The sequence below is a fragment of the Pelophylax lessonae genome (assembly GCF_965119305.1).
Source record: "Pelophylax lessonae genome assembly, chromosome: 4".
Classification (NCBI taxonomy): Eukaryota; Metazoa; Chordata; class Amphibia; order Anura; family Ranidae; genus Pelophylax; species Pelophylax lessonae.
In genome coordinates this window covers 177,218,288-177,234,521 of record NC_138771.1, presented here as the reverse complement: position 1 = coordinate 177,234,521, position 16,234 = coordinate 177,218,288, and the positions used below count along the sequence as shown (strand labels likewise).

The 16,234-nt window shown below is 42.0% G+C and overlaps 1 protein-coding gene across 2 annotated transcripts in view; it reads right to left on the bottom strand.

Moving 5' to 3' along the window:
• PRPF18 (pre-mRNA processing factor 18) overlaps positions 1 to 16,234 on the bottom strand; it is an 85,469-nt gene that overhangs the window by 35,046 nt on the left and 34,189 nt on the right. For both annotated transcript variants that reach the window (XM_082254227.1, XM_082254228.1), the window contains 2 exons: positions 12,248 to 12,394; positions 2,903 to 2,971 (listed from right to left, as the gene is read on the bottom strand). In XM_082254227.1, the coding sequence (XP_082110353.1) occupies positions 2,903 to 2,971; positions 12,248 to 12,394 (216 nt within the window). The remainder of the gene's footprint in view (positions 1 to 2,902; positions 2,972 to 12,247; positions 12,395 to 16,234) is intronic.

Sequence of the window (16,234 nt, the reverse complement as noted above, 5' to 3'; positions counted from 1 at the left end):
CTTGATTGTAGTTCTCACAGGAACAAAATAAAAAAAAGAGTAAAAAAATTCCATTTGAATTGAAAAAAAATTGCCAGGACTAGAGATCCCAGCAAGTAACTAGGTCCTTACTTCTGGCTAGGCAGAAAAAAACTGAGTGCCTATAACCGAGAGTGGGTGTACACCCCCTGGAACTGCCCCTAGGCGTAGTCAAGCTTTTACCTGCCTAGTGTCCTACTCCTGTTGGGGAAAGTATAACCCAATGGTTAAGAAGAATCAAGAGCTGTGTCCTTCAATGAACGAAAGAAATAAACAATAAACATCAGCAGGGTTTACAGAGAATTGTACAAATATTTTTTCAGTTTGGTAAAGTACACTGCTCAAAAAAATTAAAGGAACACTTTGAAAACACATCAGATCTCAATGGGGAAAAATATGCTGGATATCTATACTGATATGGACTGGGTAATGTATTAGTAATGAAAGAATGCCACATCATTTGATGGAAAGAAAAATTATCAACCTACAGAAGGCTGATTTCAAAGACACCCCGAAAAAGTGAAAAAATTATGCAGCAGGCTAGTCTATTTTGCTGAAATTTCATTGCAGAACCTCAAAATGGTACTTTTTGGATTGTATGGCAACCCACGTGCTTGTATGAATGTCTGACAACATCAGGGTCTGCTCCTAATGAGACGGCGGATGGTGTCCTAGGGTATTTCCTCCCAGATCTGGACCAGGGCATCGCTTAGCTCCTGAACAGACTGAGGTGCAACCTGGCGGCATCAGATGAAACATAACGTCCCAGAGGTGTTCTATTGGGTTTAGGTCAGGCGAGCGTGGGAGCAATTCAATGGTATCAATTCCTTCAGCCTCCAGGAACTGGCTGCAAACTCTTGACACGAGGCCAGGCATTGTTGTGCACCAGGAGGAACCCAGGACCCACTGCACCAGTGTAGGGTCTGACAATGGATCCAAGGATTTCATCCTGATACCTAATGGCAGTCAGGGTGCCATTGTCTACCTTGTAGAGGTCTGTGCATCCCTCCATGGATATGCCTCCCATTAGGCCATCACTGACCCACTACCAAACCAGTCATGCTGAACAATGTTACAGGCAGCAGAACATTCTCTATTGGCTTTTCCTTAACATTCACATCTGTCACATGTACTCAGGGTGAACCTGCTCTTATCTATAAGAAGCACAGGGTGCCAGTGGCAGACCTGCCATTTCTAGTGTTCAATGGCAAATGCAAATCGAGCTCCATGGTGCTGGGCCCTCAGGCCACCCTCATGAAGTCTTTTTCCGATTGTTCGGTCAAAAACATTCACACCAGTGGCCTGCTGGAGGTCTTTTTGTAGAGCTCTGGCAGTGCTTATCTTGTTTTTCATTGCACAAAGGAGCAGATACTGGTCCTGCTGATGGGTTAAGGACCTTCTACAGCCCTGTCCAGCTCTCCTAGAGTAACTGCCTGTCTCCCGGAATTTCCTCCATGCTCTTGAGACTGTGCTGGGAGACACAGCAAACCTTCTGACAAATGGCACGTATTGATGTGCCATCCTGGAGGAGTTGGACTGCTTGTGCAACCTCTATAGGGTCCAGGTATCAGCTCATGCTACCAGTAGTGACACTGATCCTAGCCAAATGCAAAACTAGTGAAAAAAAGTAAAAAAAAAGAGGAGTAGGTTAAACATGTCAGTGGCCTTCACCTGTAAGACCATTCCTGTTCTGGAGGTTGTCTTATTATTGCCCATCTAGTGTATCTATTGTTAATTTCATTAACACCAAAGCAGCTGAAACAGATTAACAACCCCCTCTGCTACTTAACTGACCAGATCAATATCCCAGTTTATTGTTTCAGAGTTTATTTGACTTGATGCTATACTCTGATTAAAAAAGTGTTCCTTTAATTTTTTTGAGCAGTGTATATTCCCTGTGCACACTATGGTAAGCAGGGGAGAGTGGTAGTGTCTGCTAGGATTAGGTTATTTCAAAGTATAGGTATCCCAAGGGAACGTTATCGCATTGCAGGCTTGCATGTAGAAAGCTTTTCTACTAGAGCAGTGTTTCCAGCCTGCAGTCCAGGGGCCAGATGTGGCCCTTTGCTTGCCTTTATCTGCCACTTGGGGCCCTTTTCCTCCCACTGATACAAGACACTACTCCTCCTAATAACCCCAAAATGGAGCATAATTCTTGCAACTGACATCAGCTATGGGGCACTATATCTCTTACTCTTATTGATGTCAACGATGGGGCAATATTCCTTCCCCCATAACCAAAAGTGAATTGTTTACTCCCACTGATGTTAGGACAATTTCCATTCCCCCATGGCCACAGTTCAGCCCCCGTAAAGTCTGGAGGACAGTAAACTAGCCCTTTGCTTAGAAACTCTGAAGACCTCTGTACTACAGTCTACGGCTATGGATGGGGGGGGGGGGGGAACATTAAGATTATGTACTATGAAAAAATATTTACTCTTTAAAGTCCCAAAACATTTTCAAGCAATAAAAAGTAACCATATATGCATGACTATAGTTGAGCAGAATAAGGACTGCACTGCCATTGGAATTGGACTACACTTTAAAGACATCAGTGACACCTGCTCAATTGAGGCCCTTTTAACATCATCCAAACATGCCAAGCTAAACAAGAGCCAGCCATGTCAGCTGTCACCTAATAATGCAAGGATGCAGGAAAAAGAAGGCACTTATTTTTTCTGGCAAACCGAATATACTAAAAGTCCTGAAATCAGAAGCCAATTAGAACTACAAAGTGTGCGCTCTCCTACACACACCTGTCCAAATTTGACTGGTAAGAAGCAGTCTGCGCAGCTAAGTATTGTATATCACATTCATACTTTGTAAACCATCGAAAAAAAGTCAATCATACAAGATCAGGCTGACATCTTCTAGCTATATTTACCTTTAAGACTTTATTAATGATATCCATATCTTTGTTGTCATCTCCTTGTCCAAGACACTCTCCCAAAGCCTGTATAACAAAGACAACAATTAAAACTTATAAAGCAATAAACCAAAATGCTAAACTGTAAATCTTCCATTTTGGTTAAGGTAAGAGACCGAGTTTTCTGTACTAACGCAAATGCATGCTAAAAGAGTTAAATATCAAAATTAGTTCCATCTGATACACAGACTGCTTCCCATCGCATACTGTAGTTAAAGCACTATTCATTTCAAACACCTGTTGTAGCTATTCTGGACGTCATTCAAATCCCACTTTCCAGATGTTTGTATAAAATATGTGCAGTTCTCTGCTGTGAGAAGCCTGACGCCTCCTGGAAGGGTTTAAACCTTTCACTCAGAGCAGAAAGCCTACAGAGGTATGTTAAAATAAAAAAAGATACCCCTGTGGATTTCAATGCCTTTTTTTTTTTTTTACAGTGAAACAAGAACAAAAAAAAAAAAAAAAAGGAGAAAGCTTGGAGCTAGTACATTGAATCTTAAATTGAAGTACGACTTATTCCTGCCAAACAGCCGTATTCTTAGGTAAAACTGAGTCCACATCTTTTACATTTGGAAAGCCACAACTTTTTTTTTTTTTTTGCGATATACTATTGAAGGGTTAAAACCTCTTTCTGGCTATTTTTGATGTCTGTGTCCCCGCTGTTGAGCTTTACCCTCTTTTTCAAACTAACCATTGTCTCCAGTACAGAGAGTGATAGAAAATCAAACATTTCTAAGTGGTCACAGGATCAGGAAATTAGGGAAAATCTCCAACAGGTAAACCTGTTCTGGTGATAACAGAATATCCCCTCACTGGAGAGATCTCGTCTAACTTTCTGCTATGTCTCTTAGAGGAAGTGAAGAGAAATCTCCCTGATAGTACATGGACAAGAAAATAAAAAAAAAAAAAAAAGGAAATGGGACGAACTATTCCCAGAGCTTTTCAAAACTACAAAAGTTTATCAATGCAAACCTTTTATCCCAAAAGGGAAAATATATGGAGTTTGGTGTCATTTTCTAGTGCATCTATCACTACCCTCTTCCCAGACTGGCAATGTTGCTGTCTAAAGAGGTCTCTGTCGCTTCTCCATCCATTAGAGTGGAGACCCATAAGACAAGAAGCGTGTTACTGTCTGTATTCTCAATAAATAGAAGTTGCACTATAGCTTCTATGAATGAAATGTGAACTATGACTGGAGGACAGGAAAAGGAATCAAAAGTCTGCCTCCTCTGTTCATAGATTGTTTTTCATTCATAAACGCAATAGTTCAGTTTCTATGATTGAAGGAGGCGGGGGAAAAAAGAATGGGCATAGTTGACACTCTTGATATGTGCATATGACAGGTTCCTCGGCTCCATTAACCCCCACAGCACCGTAAGACTAAGGCGGCAGGGGTGGGAGGGAAATCAGAGGAAAAAAAATTCACACAAAGCATGAGCCAACAGCACAAGGGACATGTGGCATTGACTGTAAGTAATATCCATTTTGCTGATTTTTATTTTTTTTACTAAACTTAGGAATTCGCACTGCTTTTACACCCTTTGCCGACCAGCCGCTGAAGTCTTACTGCGGAAGGGCAGCTCAGTTACGCGAAACTACGTACATGTTCGTTGTTTCGTGTAGCAGTTAGTGGAGGCGTGCACACCAATTGGCTAGAGGGTGAGCCAGCTGAACAAAGATGGACAAAAAGCCACTCAGGTGTGTGTAATGAAAGCCTGGAAGTCAGGTGCTCATCTAGTACCGTAATCCAAACAGCAGTGAGCACAAGAGAAGATTGACAGCACTCCGAATAAAAGGCAAATAGGATGTTAATTGAAGAAAAGTATCCAAAATAGCAGACCTTATGGACATACAGGCAGCAAGATGGTTAACGAGTTTCACGAAAAGATTCGCTTATCATATCGCATTACTTTTCTTCAATAAACATCCTATTTACCTTTTATTCGGAGTGCTGTCAATCTTCTCTTGTGCTCACTAGAGGAGAAGCCAATCAGCGGGTCCGGCAGACATGATGCACACCGGGCACCCACGATCACTCCCCACGGAGACAGAATGACGGTCTGCTGATGGAAATACAGCAGAGTGCTGTTCTGTCAGTGATGAACACAGGGATCATTTGTTCCTCCTATTTAGGAACACAGGTACCTGTGTTCATCCAGTGACTACAACCTGCACACAGTTAAAAAGCATCCCCTAGGTACAAATTTAGCCCTTTGGTCGCCTGATATTAACCCCTTCCCTCCCAGTATCATTAGTACAGTAACATTACTACAGTAATCAATGCTGAAAAATATGCAATGTCACTGGTCCCCCCAAAAGTGTCAGTTAGGTGTCCGATCTTAGGTGGCTGCAATGTGGCAGTCCCGCAAAAAAAAAAAAACGCTGATCGCCGCCATTACTTGTAAAAAAAAAAAAAGACATAAATCGTTCCTAGTTTGTAGACGCGATTACTTTTGTGCAAACCAATCAATATACACTTATTGGGATTTTTTTTTACCAAAAATAAGTAGCAGAATACATATTGGTCCAAAATGATAAAAAACATTGAGATTTTATTTTTTTATTGGGAATGTTTTATAGAAGTAAAAAATATTGTTTTTTTTTCAGAATGGTAGCGCTTTATTTTTTGCGCTATACACAAAAAAAAAAACCTGCAGAATTGATCATATACCACCAAAAGAAAGCTCTATTTGTGGGGAAAATTTATTTTTGTACAACTACGCACGACCGCGCAATTGTCAGTTAAGGTAACGCAGTGCAGTATTGAAAAAAAAAATGGCCTGGTCATTAAGGGGATTAACACCTTTCGGTCCTTAAGTGGTTAAGGTTAGTTTTGCCATAGTCTCACTTTAAGCTTTACATACACTTTATCTTTCCTAATGTCTAGATTCCAGTACATCATTTTTTTTTTTGTTTCTTTGTTATGCTACAACTATAACTTTCAAATAAAAGAGTTAAATAGAATAAAAGAATGTATAGGTCACTATGGGAAATACATTTTTCTTAATAGACTAGTCATTTGGAATTATAGTTTGAGTTGCATTTAAGCTTTAGCCTCTTGCACACTGGCATCATAATTTACTCAGGAACTTGTTGACAGATAGTCTGTGAGTAAAAGAAATGGCGTGTAAAGACCTGAGTAATGTTGGGTATAGAGGAATAAAGGTGGGTAAGCATATAGGGGAGTAAAATTCTTCTTTTTTGCCAGGGTTGTAATATACTAATTTATACTTATGTAAACATGCTTATCGACGAGTAAACACGCGAGTAAATCATTGCACTGAAATGAAAGATTTTCTATTTTTGTTTTTTAGTTCTGTACTCAATGCTGTATTACTGATCTTTACTCAGCTGTGTGCATGGTTCCATAGACAAAAAAGAATCTCATTTTGAATCAGAAAAAAACGTAGCATTTTTAACTCCTGTGTGCAAGAGGCATTAAAGTTGTTCTAATTTTTAAACATTTTTTACCTAATGCATTTCTTGCATTAAGGTATAAAATGTTTAGGCATCGGTATTGGCCCCTCATTCCCCCCTTATATTTACCTGAGCCCTTCTGCAATCCAGCGATGTGCACGTATGCAGCTCTTCTCTCCACTCACTTTCGGGTCTCACAGGCTTTGCTGTGGCAGCAGGAGCCATTGACTCCCACTACGGTCAATCAAGCCAGTGAGGACAGAGTGGGGGATGGGGCCAAATCTCGCTGTCCGTGTCAATGGACGCAGCAGCGGGGTTCGGGAGCGAGCACGTAAAAGTGCTCCCATGGGAAGCAGTTCCTATTGGGGGCACTAGCGTGAGAGGAGGACCCAAGAAGAGGTTTGGGGCTGCTCTGTGCAATTCTATTGCACATAGCAGATAAGTATGTTATTTAAGGGAAAAAAAAATCCTTTACACCCACAGAAGTTCTAGAAAGGATTTCTTCTTTTTCAGACCACTGGCAAAATATAGCTCATTTAATTTCTACTTTCACTATTTAAAACTTTATAGAGACTCTTGAAATATGCTTCTTCTTATGTATTCAGGGAAATCCGTTATGTCAACTTATTCAAAGTCTTTAGAATACATAAGAGAAACACTCCTCAGCTACAATTCCCCAGTACAGAAGTCATTCAACATCCTTAATGGCAACAAAGCTGTGAACAGCAAAGTATATTTATGGACCATAGCAGGAGAAATCTCCATATTCTGTTCTAATAATTGGGTGAGAAACTAAGTTAAAGATCATGTGTCCTAATATCATTGTTGGCAGTCAGTTTCCCCAGCAGGGTCTTATTTCATCTCTGTGTAGTCATCCATAAAGCACTCCAGAGACCATCTTGAATCAAAATACTAATGCTTTATGCAAGAGAAGAGAGGAATATGGACCTTTACTGATGCAATGGTTCTTGGAATGGGTTTGTCCTCATAAAAATTGAACATCTGTTTCAGCTAAAACAAGAGCGATATAGTGCATAGCAATGGTCACCCAAGGAAAGCATCACAACCACATCAACAATGTAAAGGTACTAAGTGTACAAAAAGCCCTATATCAGTCTTGGTATGATGTACCTAGTTTATCTGCATACATGTACATGGAATATGAAAAATATCAGTAAAACTGTACCAAATACATTTCATGAGACAGGAAGCCAATATACCTAAAAAATACATACCTAACTTTAACATTTTGTTGCCAATATACAAAATAGATTCCCTGGCTCCTTAAAAAGGAGCTCCGGGGTAAGCATAACTAGCTTTTGATTTTTCTTTTCTTCAAGTAATTTTATAAAAGAAAAAAAAATGTTATGGAATAATCAAAGATTTTACAGAAGGAAAGCGTAGTGGTGCAATAACAGAGGTAAAATAGTAAGAGGGTTGTGGTGAGGAAGTGGAGAGACGAGTGGGGTAGGTGGGAAGCATAAAAGTCCCAAAGATCTTTCATCAGTTTATATAAAGGTTAATAATCAGTCTCCTGTACGGAAGAGTACTCTGTATTTAATAAAGGATATCATGGTGATGGCAGAGAGCAGTCGTAAAGCAACAGCTGATCTAGCACGCGGGTATCTAAATGGGAAAGACTGCCTTGATCTTAAAAGAGTTTGGGTAGTTGGGGGGTCTACATCAGGAGAATGCTGATCTGTCTCAACTGCTTAAATCCAGTTAAAGTTGAGTGAGGAGCTTGTGGTGGTTCAGTGAATATATCGTAGGTCTAATCGATTCACTGGCAGTTGGATATCAAAGTACATGAGAGCTTTAGGTTTCCAAGCAAAGGGTGCAAGGGGATGGCACCAGTGGCGGCTGGTGCTCCATGGGCTGGGGGGTGCGGCAGACGGACCACAACACAGCCCACCCCCCCCCCCCCTCGGACCTCACCAGCTCCAGCACGCACACCTAACCCCCCTCCAGTCCCCGGCTTGGTCACCCTGGGCAGGAAGCGGCGGCTTCCCCCGCAGTCTCCTCCGTGTGCTTCCCTCCTCCTTGGCCAATAGCATGGCTTCTCCTTTCGGCCAATCAGGAAACGGGTCTCAGGACCCGCTTCCTGATTGGCCAGGAGGAGAATCAGTGTAGCAATAGCGAATATTCATTCGCTATTGTCACACAACTGGGTGGACTTAGTGCTCTGTGCCCAGAGCCCACCCTTTTTTGAAGCCTATTAGAGCTTCTGGCTTTAATCACGTGCTTAACCGGTTGCCGACTGCCGCACGACTATTTACTGCGGCAGTCAGCCCCAGCCAGGCAAAGTGACATATATATATACGTCACTAGCCTGGGAGCCAATAGCGGACGAGCGCGCACCCCCGAAGGCGCGCTCCCGCCCCGGCTCGTTCACGAACGAGTCCATGCATGTGACCGGCGGACCCGATGTCCGCCGGTCACTCGCGATCGTCTGCCGTGAAGGGAGAAAGGCAGGCGGCTAATGTAAACAAGCCGCCTGTCATTCTCCCCTGTGTATGAATAGTGATCATAAGGTTCTACTATGTAGGACCGTTGATCACTGTTCATACACCTCAAGCCACAGCCAATCACAGTTAGAATTACGCCCCTAGGGACACACATAACCCCTCCCTCTCAAAAAAGTTAACCCCTTCACTGCCAGTGTAATTTTTACAGTAACAGTGCATATGTATAGCACTGATTACTGTAGAAATGTCACTGGTAACCCCAAAAGTGTCAAAAATGTCAGTCAAGGGTCCAATCTGTCTGCCGCAATGTCGCAGTTCCGGAAAAAAAAAAATCAAACACACCAAAAATGATAAAAATCTTTCCCTTTGTTAGTAAACGCAATAACTTTTGTGCAAACCAATCAAAATACGCTTTTTATGTTTTTTTTTTTTACCAAACATATGGTAAAAAAAAAAAACATTGGCCCAAAATGTTAAAAAGATTTTGATTTTTACTTTTTTTTTTGGAGAATTTCATATAAAAAAAATGTGAAAAATATTGTTATTTTTGCAAAATTGACGCTCTTTTTTTGTTTATAGCGCAAAAAGTAAAAAAAAAAAAAAATCGCACAGGTGATCAAATACCACCAAAAGAAAGCTCTGTTTGTGGGAAAAAAAGGACGTCAAATTTGTTTAGGTACAGCGCCGCACGACCACGCAATTGTCCGTTAAAGTCACACAGTGCCGAATCGCAAAATAGGCCCTGGTTAGGAAGGGGGTAAAATCTTCCAGGCTTAAGTGGTTAAAAAAAAAAAAAAAAACCCCATTGGAATCCATGCGTCCGGCTCCCTGCATGTAGATTACAGGGCCGGACGCATGGACGGGCCGCCACTGGATGGCACATCTAAGGGAAGTAGGAGGTGAAGCACAAAGGATTTAGAATAGTTGATTTTAAAATTTGAGCGATGTGGGAACTCATCATGCTGCTAGAAATTGGGGTATAATGATCTGGGAGAAGGCTCTATTAGTAGTGTAGCGTTTGTCCATCAGGGACTGGGCTTTTATCTGGTTTAAGGTCAGAGATTTAGCATTTTGGCAGGTTGGATAAGGGTCTTAAATAATGTCAGGTGTCTGTATTTGGACAGAAACATGGAGATTTTGGCTGGCCTCTGGGAAAAGGCAGAGGGAGTGAGTTTGTGAATTAAGGGCTCTTTCACACACACAGTCCGTCAAACGGACTCCGCTTTTCTCAGCGGAGCAGAAGGATGACAGCTGTGTCTCCGCACTGTGTGCGGAGACACAGCTGTCAGTTCCCCATGCATCTCTATGGGGAAAATCGGATGGGAACGGACCCTCGGTCCGTTCTCATCCGATCCGATGGACGGATGGAAAATAGGGTTTCCATCCGTCCAGATTTGACGGATTGGATCGGGTCGGATGTCAGCGGACATGTCTCCGCTGCCATCCGATGCCCCATAGGAATGCATTGGGGGACCGTTCAGATACGCCAAAAAAAAAAAAAAAAAACGGACAGGCGGATCTGAACGGTCCGCCTGTGTGAAATATAATATTGTAGCAGGCCTTGAAATAGGAGTCTTTTGAAGTAGAGGGCAAGATTTCTCCTGTATCTCAAATCATTTCTATAGATCACAGAGCACTTCTCGATTTAGCCAGGTTTTCAATATTGTATTTGTCCATCTTTGAGTTTAAACTGGATAAGTGTTCACAGACATGGTAGTTCCCTACATAAAAGCGGAATGTAGTGACATTAACCACTTCCAGGCCGGGCCTTTTATTGTACTTTGTTTACATGTAACAATCTGAATTTTTTGTTAGAAAATTACTTAGAACACCCAAACATTATATAAAATATTAAAGCAGAGACCCTAGAGTTATAAATTGGTGGATTTTGCAATTTTTTTACGTTACATGGTATTTTGCGCAGCGGTTTTTCAAAACGCACTTTTCTTTGGAAAATTGTATTTTAATGCAAAAAAATACAATACATAACCCATTTTTTTGGGAAAATATAAAAGATGATGGTTTGCCAAGTGAATAGATACCAAAGTGTCATGCTGTAAAAATTGCGCACACCCGTGCAACGGCAAAAAATTTCGCAAATTTTACTATTCATAGGCAACGCTTTAAAAGCCTTTACAGGTTACCATTTTAAATTTACAGAGGGGGTCTGGTGCTAGAATTACTGCCCATGATCTGACATTTACAGTGATACCTCACATGTGTAGGACGATCAATGTTTGTGTGAGCGCGGGACTGAAGCGTGCTTTTTCCTTTGCACACAGGACGACAGGGCAATTTTTTTTTTAATTATTCATTTATTTTATACCAAGATCAGTGTTTTTGAATGGTTTCAATTGTTAAAAAATGAAAGTGATGTCATGTCATTGTTATTCCAGGTTACTATAGTGGAGAGCCGCTCAAAGCTGATCCCAGCTTTGTTTGGCTTCCTGACCAGCCAGCAGACACGCCAGCTGGTTGCTCAGGTCCCCCCGGTGGGACAGGAGAGCAAGCCGTGGAAGGCGGAGGGAGGGGAAGGGTGTCCCCTTCCACTGCTTGTAAAAGCAGTCCAGCAGCTAGTTAGCTGACCTGCGGCTATAAAAAAACGGTCCCTTATTGCTGCTCCTAGCCCTTCCCTCCTGTCGAGTGCACCCACAGCAAGCAGTTTGCTATGGGGGCACCCAAGCCGAGCTGCAACTCCATGTATCCATTCAGACATGGAGCTACCGTTCTGCCCTGCCCCCTCTCTCTCCTAATTGGTTAACTGACTTTGACAGCCGCAGAAGGCAATGGTGCCGCGGCTGTGTCTCTGCCAATCAGGAGAGAGCTCTGGACGGCCGAGGGACGTGTGGACATCGCTGGACAGAGATGGGGCTCAGGTAAGTATTAGGGGGTGCTGGGGAGGCTGCTAAACCCAGAAGGTTTTTTTATCTTGATGCATAGAATGCATTAAGATAAAAAAAAAAAAAAACTCTAACTTTACAACTCCTTTAAGATAAAAAAAATCCTTCTGCTTTAAAAGAAACCTACAGCAGCTAGTGTGGAGCAACCATTTATTAGCCAACTATTGCTAAGAAGAGAGTAGACAAAATCACTAAGATTTTAGCAGAGTCAGAGCAAATTAAATCCAGTGGGGTTTCAACTAGCCAGAGAAAAAATGATTACATTTTTAACAATAGAATTAAGTCAGTCTTTAGTAGCTCTAAACACAGCTGGCTACCATGTATTACTGCTCTTTGGGTTTGGTTGGTAGGCATAACAAAGCCCAACTGCTAATAATTAATAAAAGAAATAAGCATTATGGCTCCCTGTGCTTATTACTTTTTTGTCACCAATTTTAAAGGAGGGGATGGATCAAATATTAAGAGAATTAACATTAGCATAATGTACATGTGTTGATTGCAATGCAGAGTATAATACACACCTCCAGCTCCTCAATTGTAGTATTTTCCTCATGGACTTTCAGGTCATTCTGTGTATCTTCTTCTGTCGGTTCTTGACCAGCTACAATCTCATTGAGATACTGCTGATCGATCTTATCCAGAGCAGCCTTCAAGTCATTTCTTAAGCCCTAGCAGACAAGATCCACACAAGAGAAACATTTTAGGCATTGCTCAGAAATAAACATTTAAATGAGTTTAGTGCTGAATGCCAAGGTGCTAAGCTAAATACACTGAATTGTCATATTTAGAAAACGGATAGTAAAAAAAAAAAAAAAAAATGAGAAAACAGCACCCTCTGGCGTTTACAACACATATATAGGAGAGATTAGCCAAACAAACTGTCAGCGTGTATAAATCACAGGCACGCAAAAGTGCTTCCACATAACTATAGCAATTCCCACCACAAAACTTAGGGCAATTAACCACTTAAGCCCCGGAAGATTTTACCCCCATTCCGACCAGGGGGTGTTTTGCGATTCGGCACTGCGTGAATTTAACGGACAATTGCGCGGTCGTGCGACGCTGTACCTAAACAAATTTGGCGTCCTTTTTTTCCCACAAACAGAGCTTTCTTTTGGTGGTATTTGATCACCTGTGCGATTTTTTGATCACGCGCTATAAACAAAAAAAAGAGCGTCAATTTTGCAAAAATAGCAATATTTTTCACATTTTTTTATATGAAATTCCCCAAAAAAAAAATGTAAAAATCAAAATTTTTTAACTTTTTCGGCCAATTTGTTTTATGCTACCTATGTTTGGTAAAAAAAAAAAAAAAAAAAAAAAAAATCGCAAAAAGTGTATTTTGATTGGTTTGCGCAAAAGTTATCGCGTTTACTAACAAAGGGAAAGATTTTTGTCATTTTTGTTGTTTTTTTTTTCTAACGCGTAATGGCGGCGATCTGCAATTTTTTTTGCGGTACTGCGACATTGGGGCGGACAGATAGGACCCTTGACTGACATTTTTGACACTTTTGGGGTGACCAGTGACATTTCTACAGTAATCAGTGCTATATATATATATATATATATGCACTGTTACTGTAAAAATACACTGGTAGTGAAGGGGTTAACTTTATTTGGGAGGGAGGGGCTGTGTGTGTCCCTAGGGGCGTGCTTTCTACTGTGATTGGCTGTGGCTTGACCTGTAAGGAAACTGATCAACGGATCTACATAGTCATAGTCTTTACACCGAGGAGAATGACAGGTGGCTTGTTTACACAAGCTGCCTGCCTTTCTCCCTCCCCCCCGCCGATCGCCGAGTGACCGGCTGACATCGGGTCCGCTGGTCACACGCGCGGGGGGCGGGGGGGGGGGGTGTTCCGTGACCACGCGGGAGCGCGCCTCCGGGGGCGCGCGCTCGCTCCCTAGACCCTCACAAGCTAGTGACGTAGCCCTACGTCACTTTGCCTGTGAGGGGCTGACTGCCGACGTAGATCGGCGTTAGGCAGTCGGCAAGTGGTTAACAGTAACAAGCCTGTCATGCTGAGATCAGACATACCCCTGTCCTGTCCCCTTAGCAGAAAAACACCCCCAAAGCATAATGTTTCCACTTCCGTGTTTGACAGTGGGGATATAGTGTTCTTGGGGTCATAGGCGGCATTCATTCTTCTCCAAACACGGTGACTTGAGGCCAAAGAGCTTGATTTATGTCTCATCTGACCACAACACTTTCACCCAGTTCTCCTCTGAATCATTCAGATGCTTATTAGCAAATTTCAGACGGGCCTGTACATGTGTTTTTTTGAGCAGGGGGACCTTGCAGGCGCTGCAAGATTTAAGTCCTTCAAGGCGTAGTGTGTTTATTGTTTTCTTGGTGACTATGGTCCCAGCTGCCTTGAGATCATTGATAAGTTTCTTCCGTGTAGTTCTGGGCTGATTCCTCACTGTTCTCATGGTCATTGAAACGCCATGAGGTGAGATCTTGCATGGAGCCCCAGACCAAGGAAGACTGACAGTTTTTTTGTGTTTCTTCCAATTGCAAATAATCACACCAACTGTTTTCACCCTCTCACCAAGCTGCTTGCTAATGGTCTTGTATCCCATTCCAGCCTTGTGAAGGTTTACAATCTTGTCCCTGACATCCTTGGGCAGCTCTTTGGTCTTGGCCATAGTGGAGAGATTAGAATCTAATTGATTGCTTCTGTAGACAGGTGTCTTTTATACAGGTAACCAGGGATGACCTTAGGCGTGTTCGAGTTTGTACGTGCCCGATCCTGCCAGGAAGCCCAAAGCTGCACTCCGCTAATCACAGGCAGTGAGACCGTTCCTGATCAGCAGCTGCACAGATCGGGAAATGTCTCACTGCCTGTGATTAGTGGAGTGCAGTGTCAACCTCCTGGCGGAATCGGACACGTAGCAACTCGAACACGCCTGAGCTCATCTCTACAGGTAACAAGCTGAGATTGGGAGCACTTCCTTTAAGTGCTCCTAACCTCAGCTCTCTAATCTACTTTCACTCATTAAAATGCAAATCAATTTATAACTTTTTTGAAATGCAAATTTTCTGGATTTTTTTTGTTATTCTGCCTCTCACTGTTAAAATAAACCTACCATTAAAATTATAGACTGATCATTTCTTTGTCAGTAGGCAAACCTACAAAATCAGCAGGGGGTCAAATACTTTTTTCCCCCTCACTGTATATACAATATCAACTTCAATATTTTAAAAATGCATTTGTTCATGGATAACAATAATCTTGGTTGAGGCTAGCAGTTGCCTCCAACTAATAATTCCGATATGCCCCGCCAGAACTGAGTGGCGCAAAATTGATTTTATAAGCAGATATATGCCCCCGAGAATTCCAAAACACACTAACTGCAGTGTATTCACAGAACCTTTCTAATGCTTGGGACAAATGCTGTGCCAAGCATGTCTATGGTTCTGTCGCACTGAATGCCAAGAATCATCTTGTGAGACGAGACGAAACCATAAGCCCTGGTTCACACCAGTAAGATTTGCACCTCCGATTTCATTGCTCCTTACGACTTTAACAGAAGTCTATGCAAGTTGCAATGAAATTGGAAAAAAAAGTAGCGCAGGAACCTTTTTCAAAGTCTCTGCGACACGAGTCACGGCAACTTAAACGGTTCCATTCCTGGCAATGGGGTGCAACTTGTCATGAGATTTGCAACTGTCAAACCGCATGACAAATCACACTGGTCTGAACAAGGGCTAAAGATCACACTCATATCCCTCCCATGGAGAAAATGCTGAGACACCCCGACCCTGCTAGGCTTCGTTCTACGTATTATGCTGCTCTTATTGCCGATTCTAATTCTAGATTCCAAACTGCGCAGGCTAAATGTGTAGATATGGATATACTCCTTACAGAATTAGACTGGTCTGAATTCAGTGATACATATGATACTTCAGTGATATCCTCTAGAGATCGCATTACACAACTTAAAATTTTCCACCATTCACATCTTACTCCTGCTAGACTTTTTAAGATGGGATTATCTCAGTCGGCAGAGTGTTTTAGGGGTTGCAGTCGGGATGCTGACTTTCTCCACTGCTTCTGGACGTGTCCTTTAGTCCAAGAGTTCTGGAGAGACAAACTCCTTCATTTCATCTGCACTGGGCCTGCCAAACATTGTGAACCCTAAAAATGGTCTTCTTTGGGGATCTAGCCTTCCTTCTAGTGCTAAGAGACTGCTCTGTATTCTTTACTTTTATGCAAAGTCCCTACTATTATCATGAAAGGGATCGATATCTTTAACAAGATCTCTGTGGTTAAAACTGGTCATTGGCTCACTTCTGCTATATAAGCTTACCTTTGAGAATAGGAAAAGAAATAAAACATTTCACAAAATATGGGATCAGTGGATTGCCTGTCCTCTGGGATCAGTGGATTGCCTGTCCTCAACTCCTGAATTGCCACGAGTATAAAAATTACTACCTATACGTCACACTTTGACAAATGGCATACTTGCTTATGGTGAAACTGTAGGCAAAGTGGTGTACATTC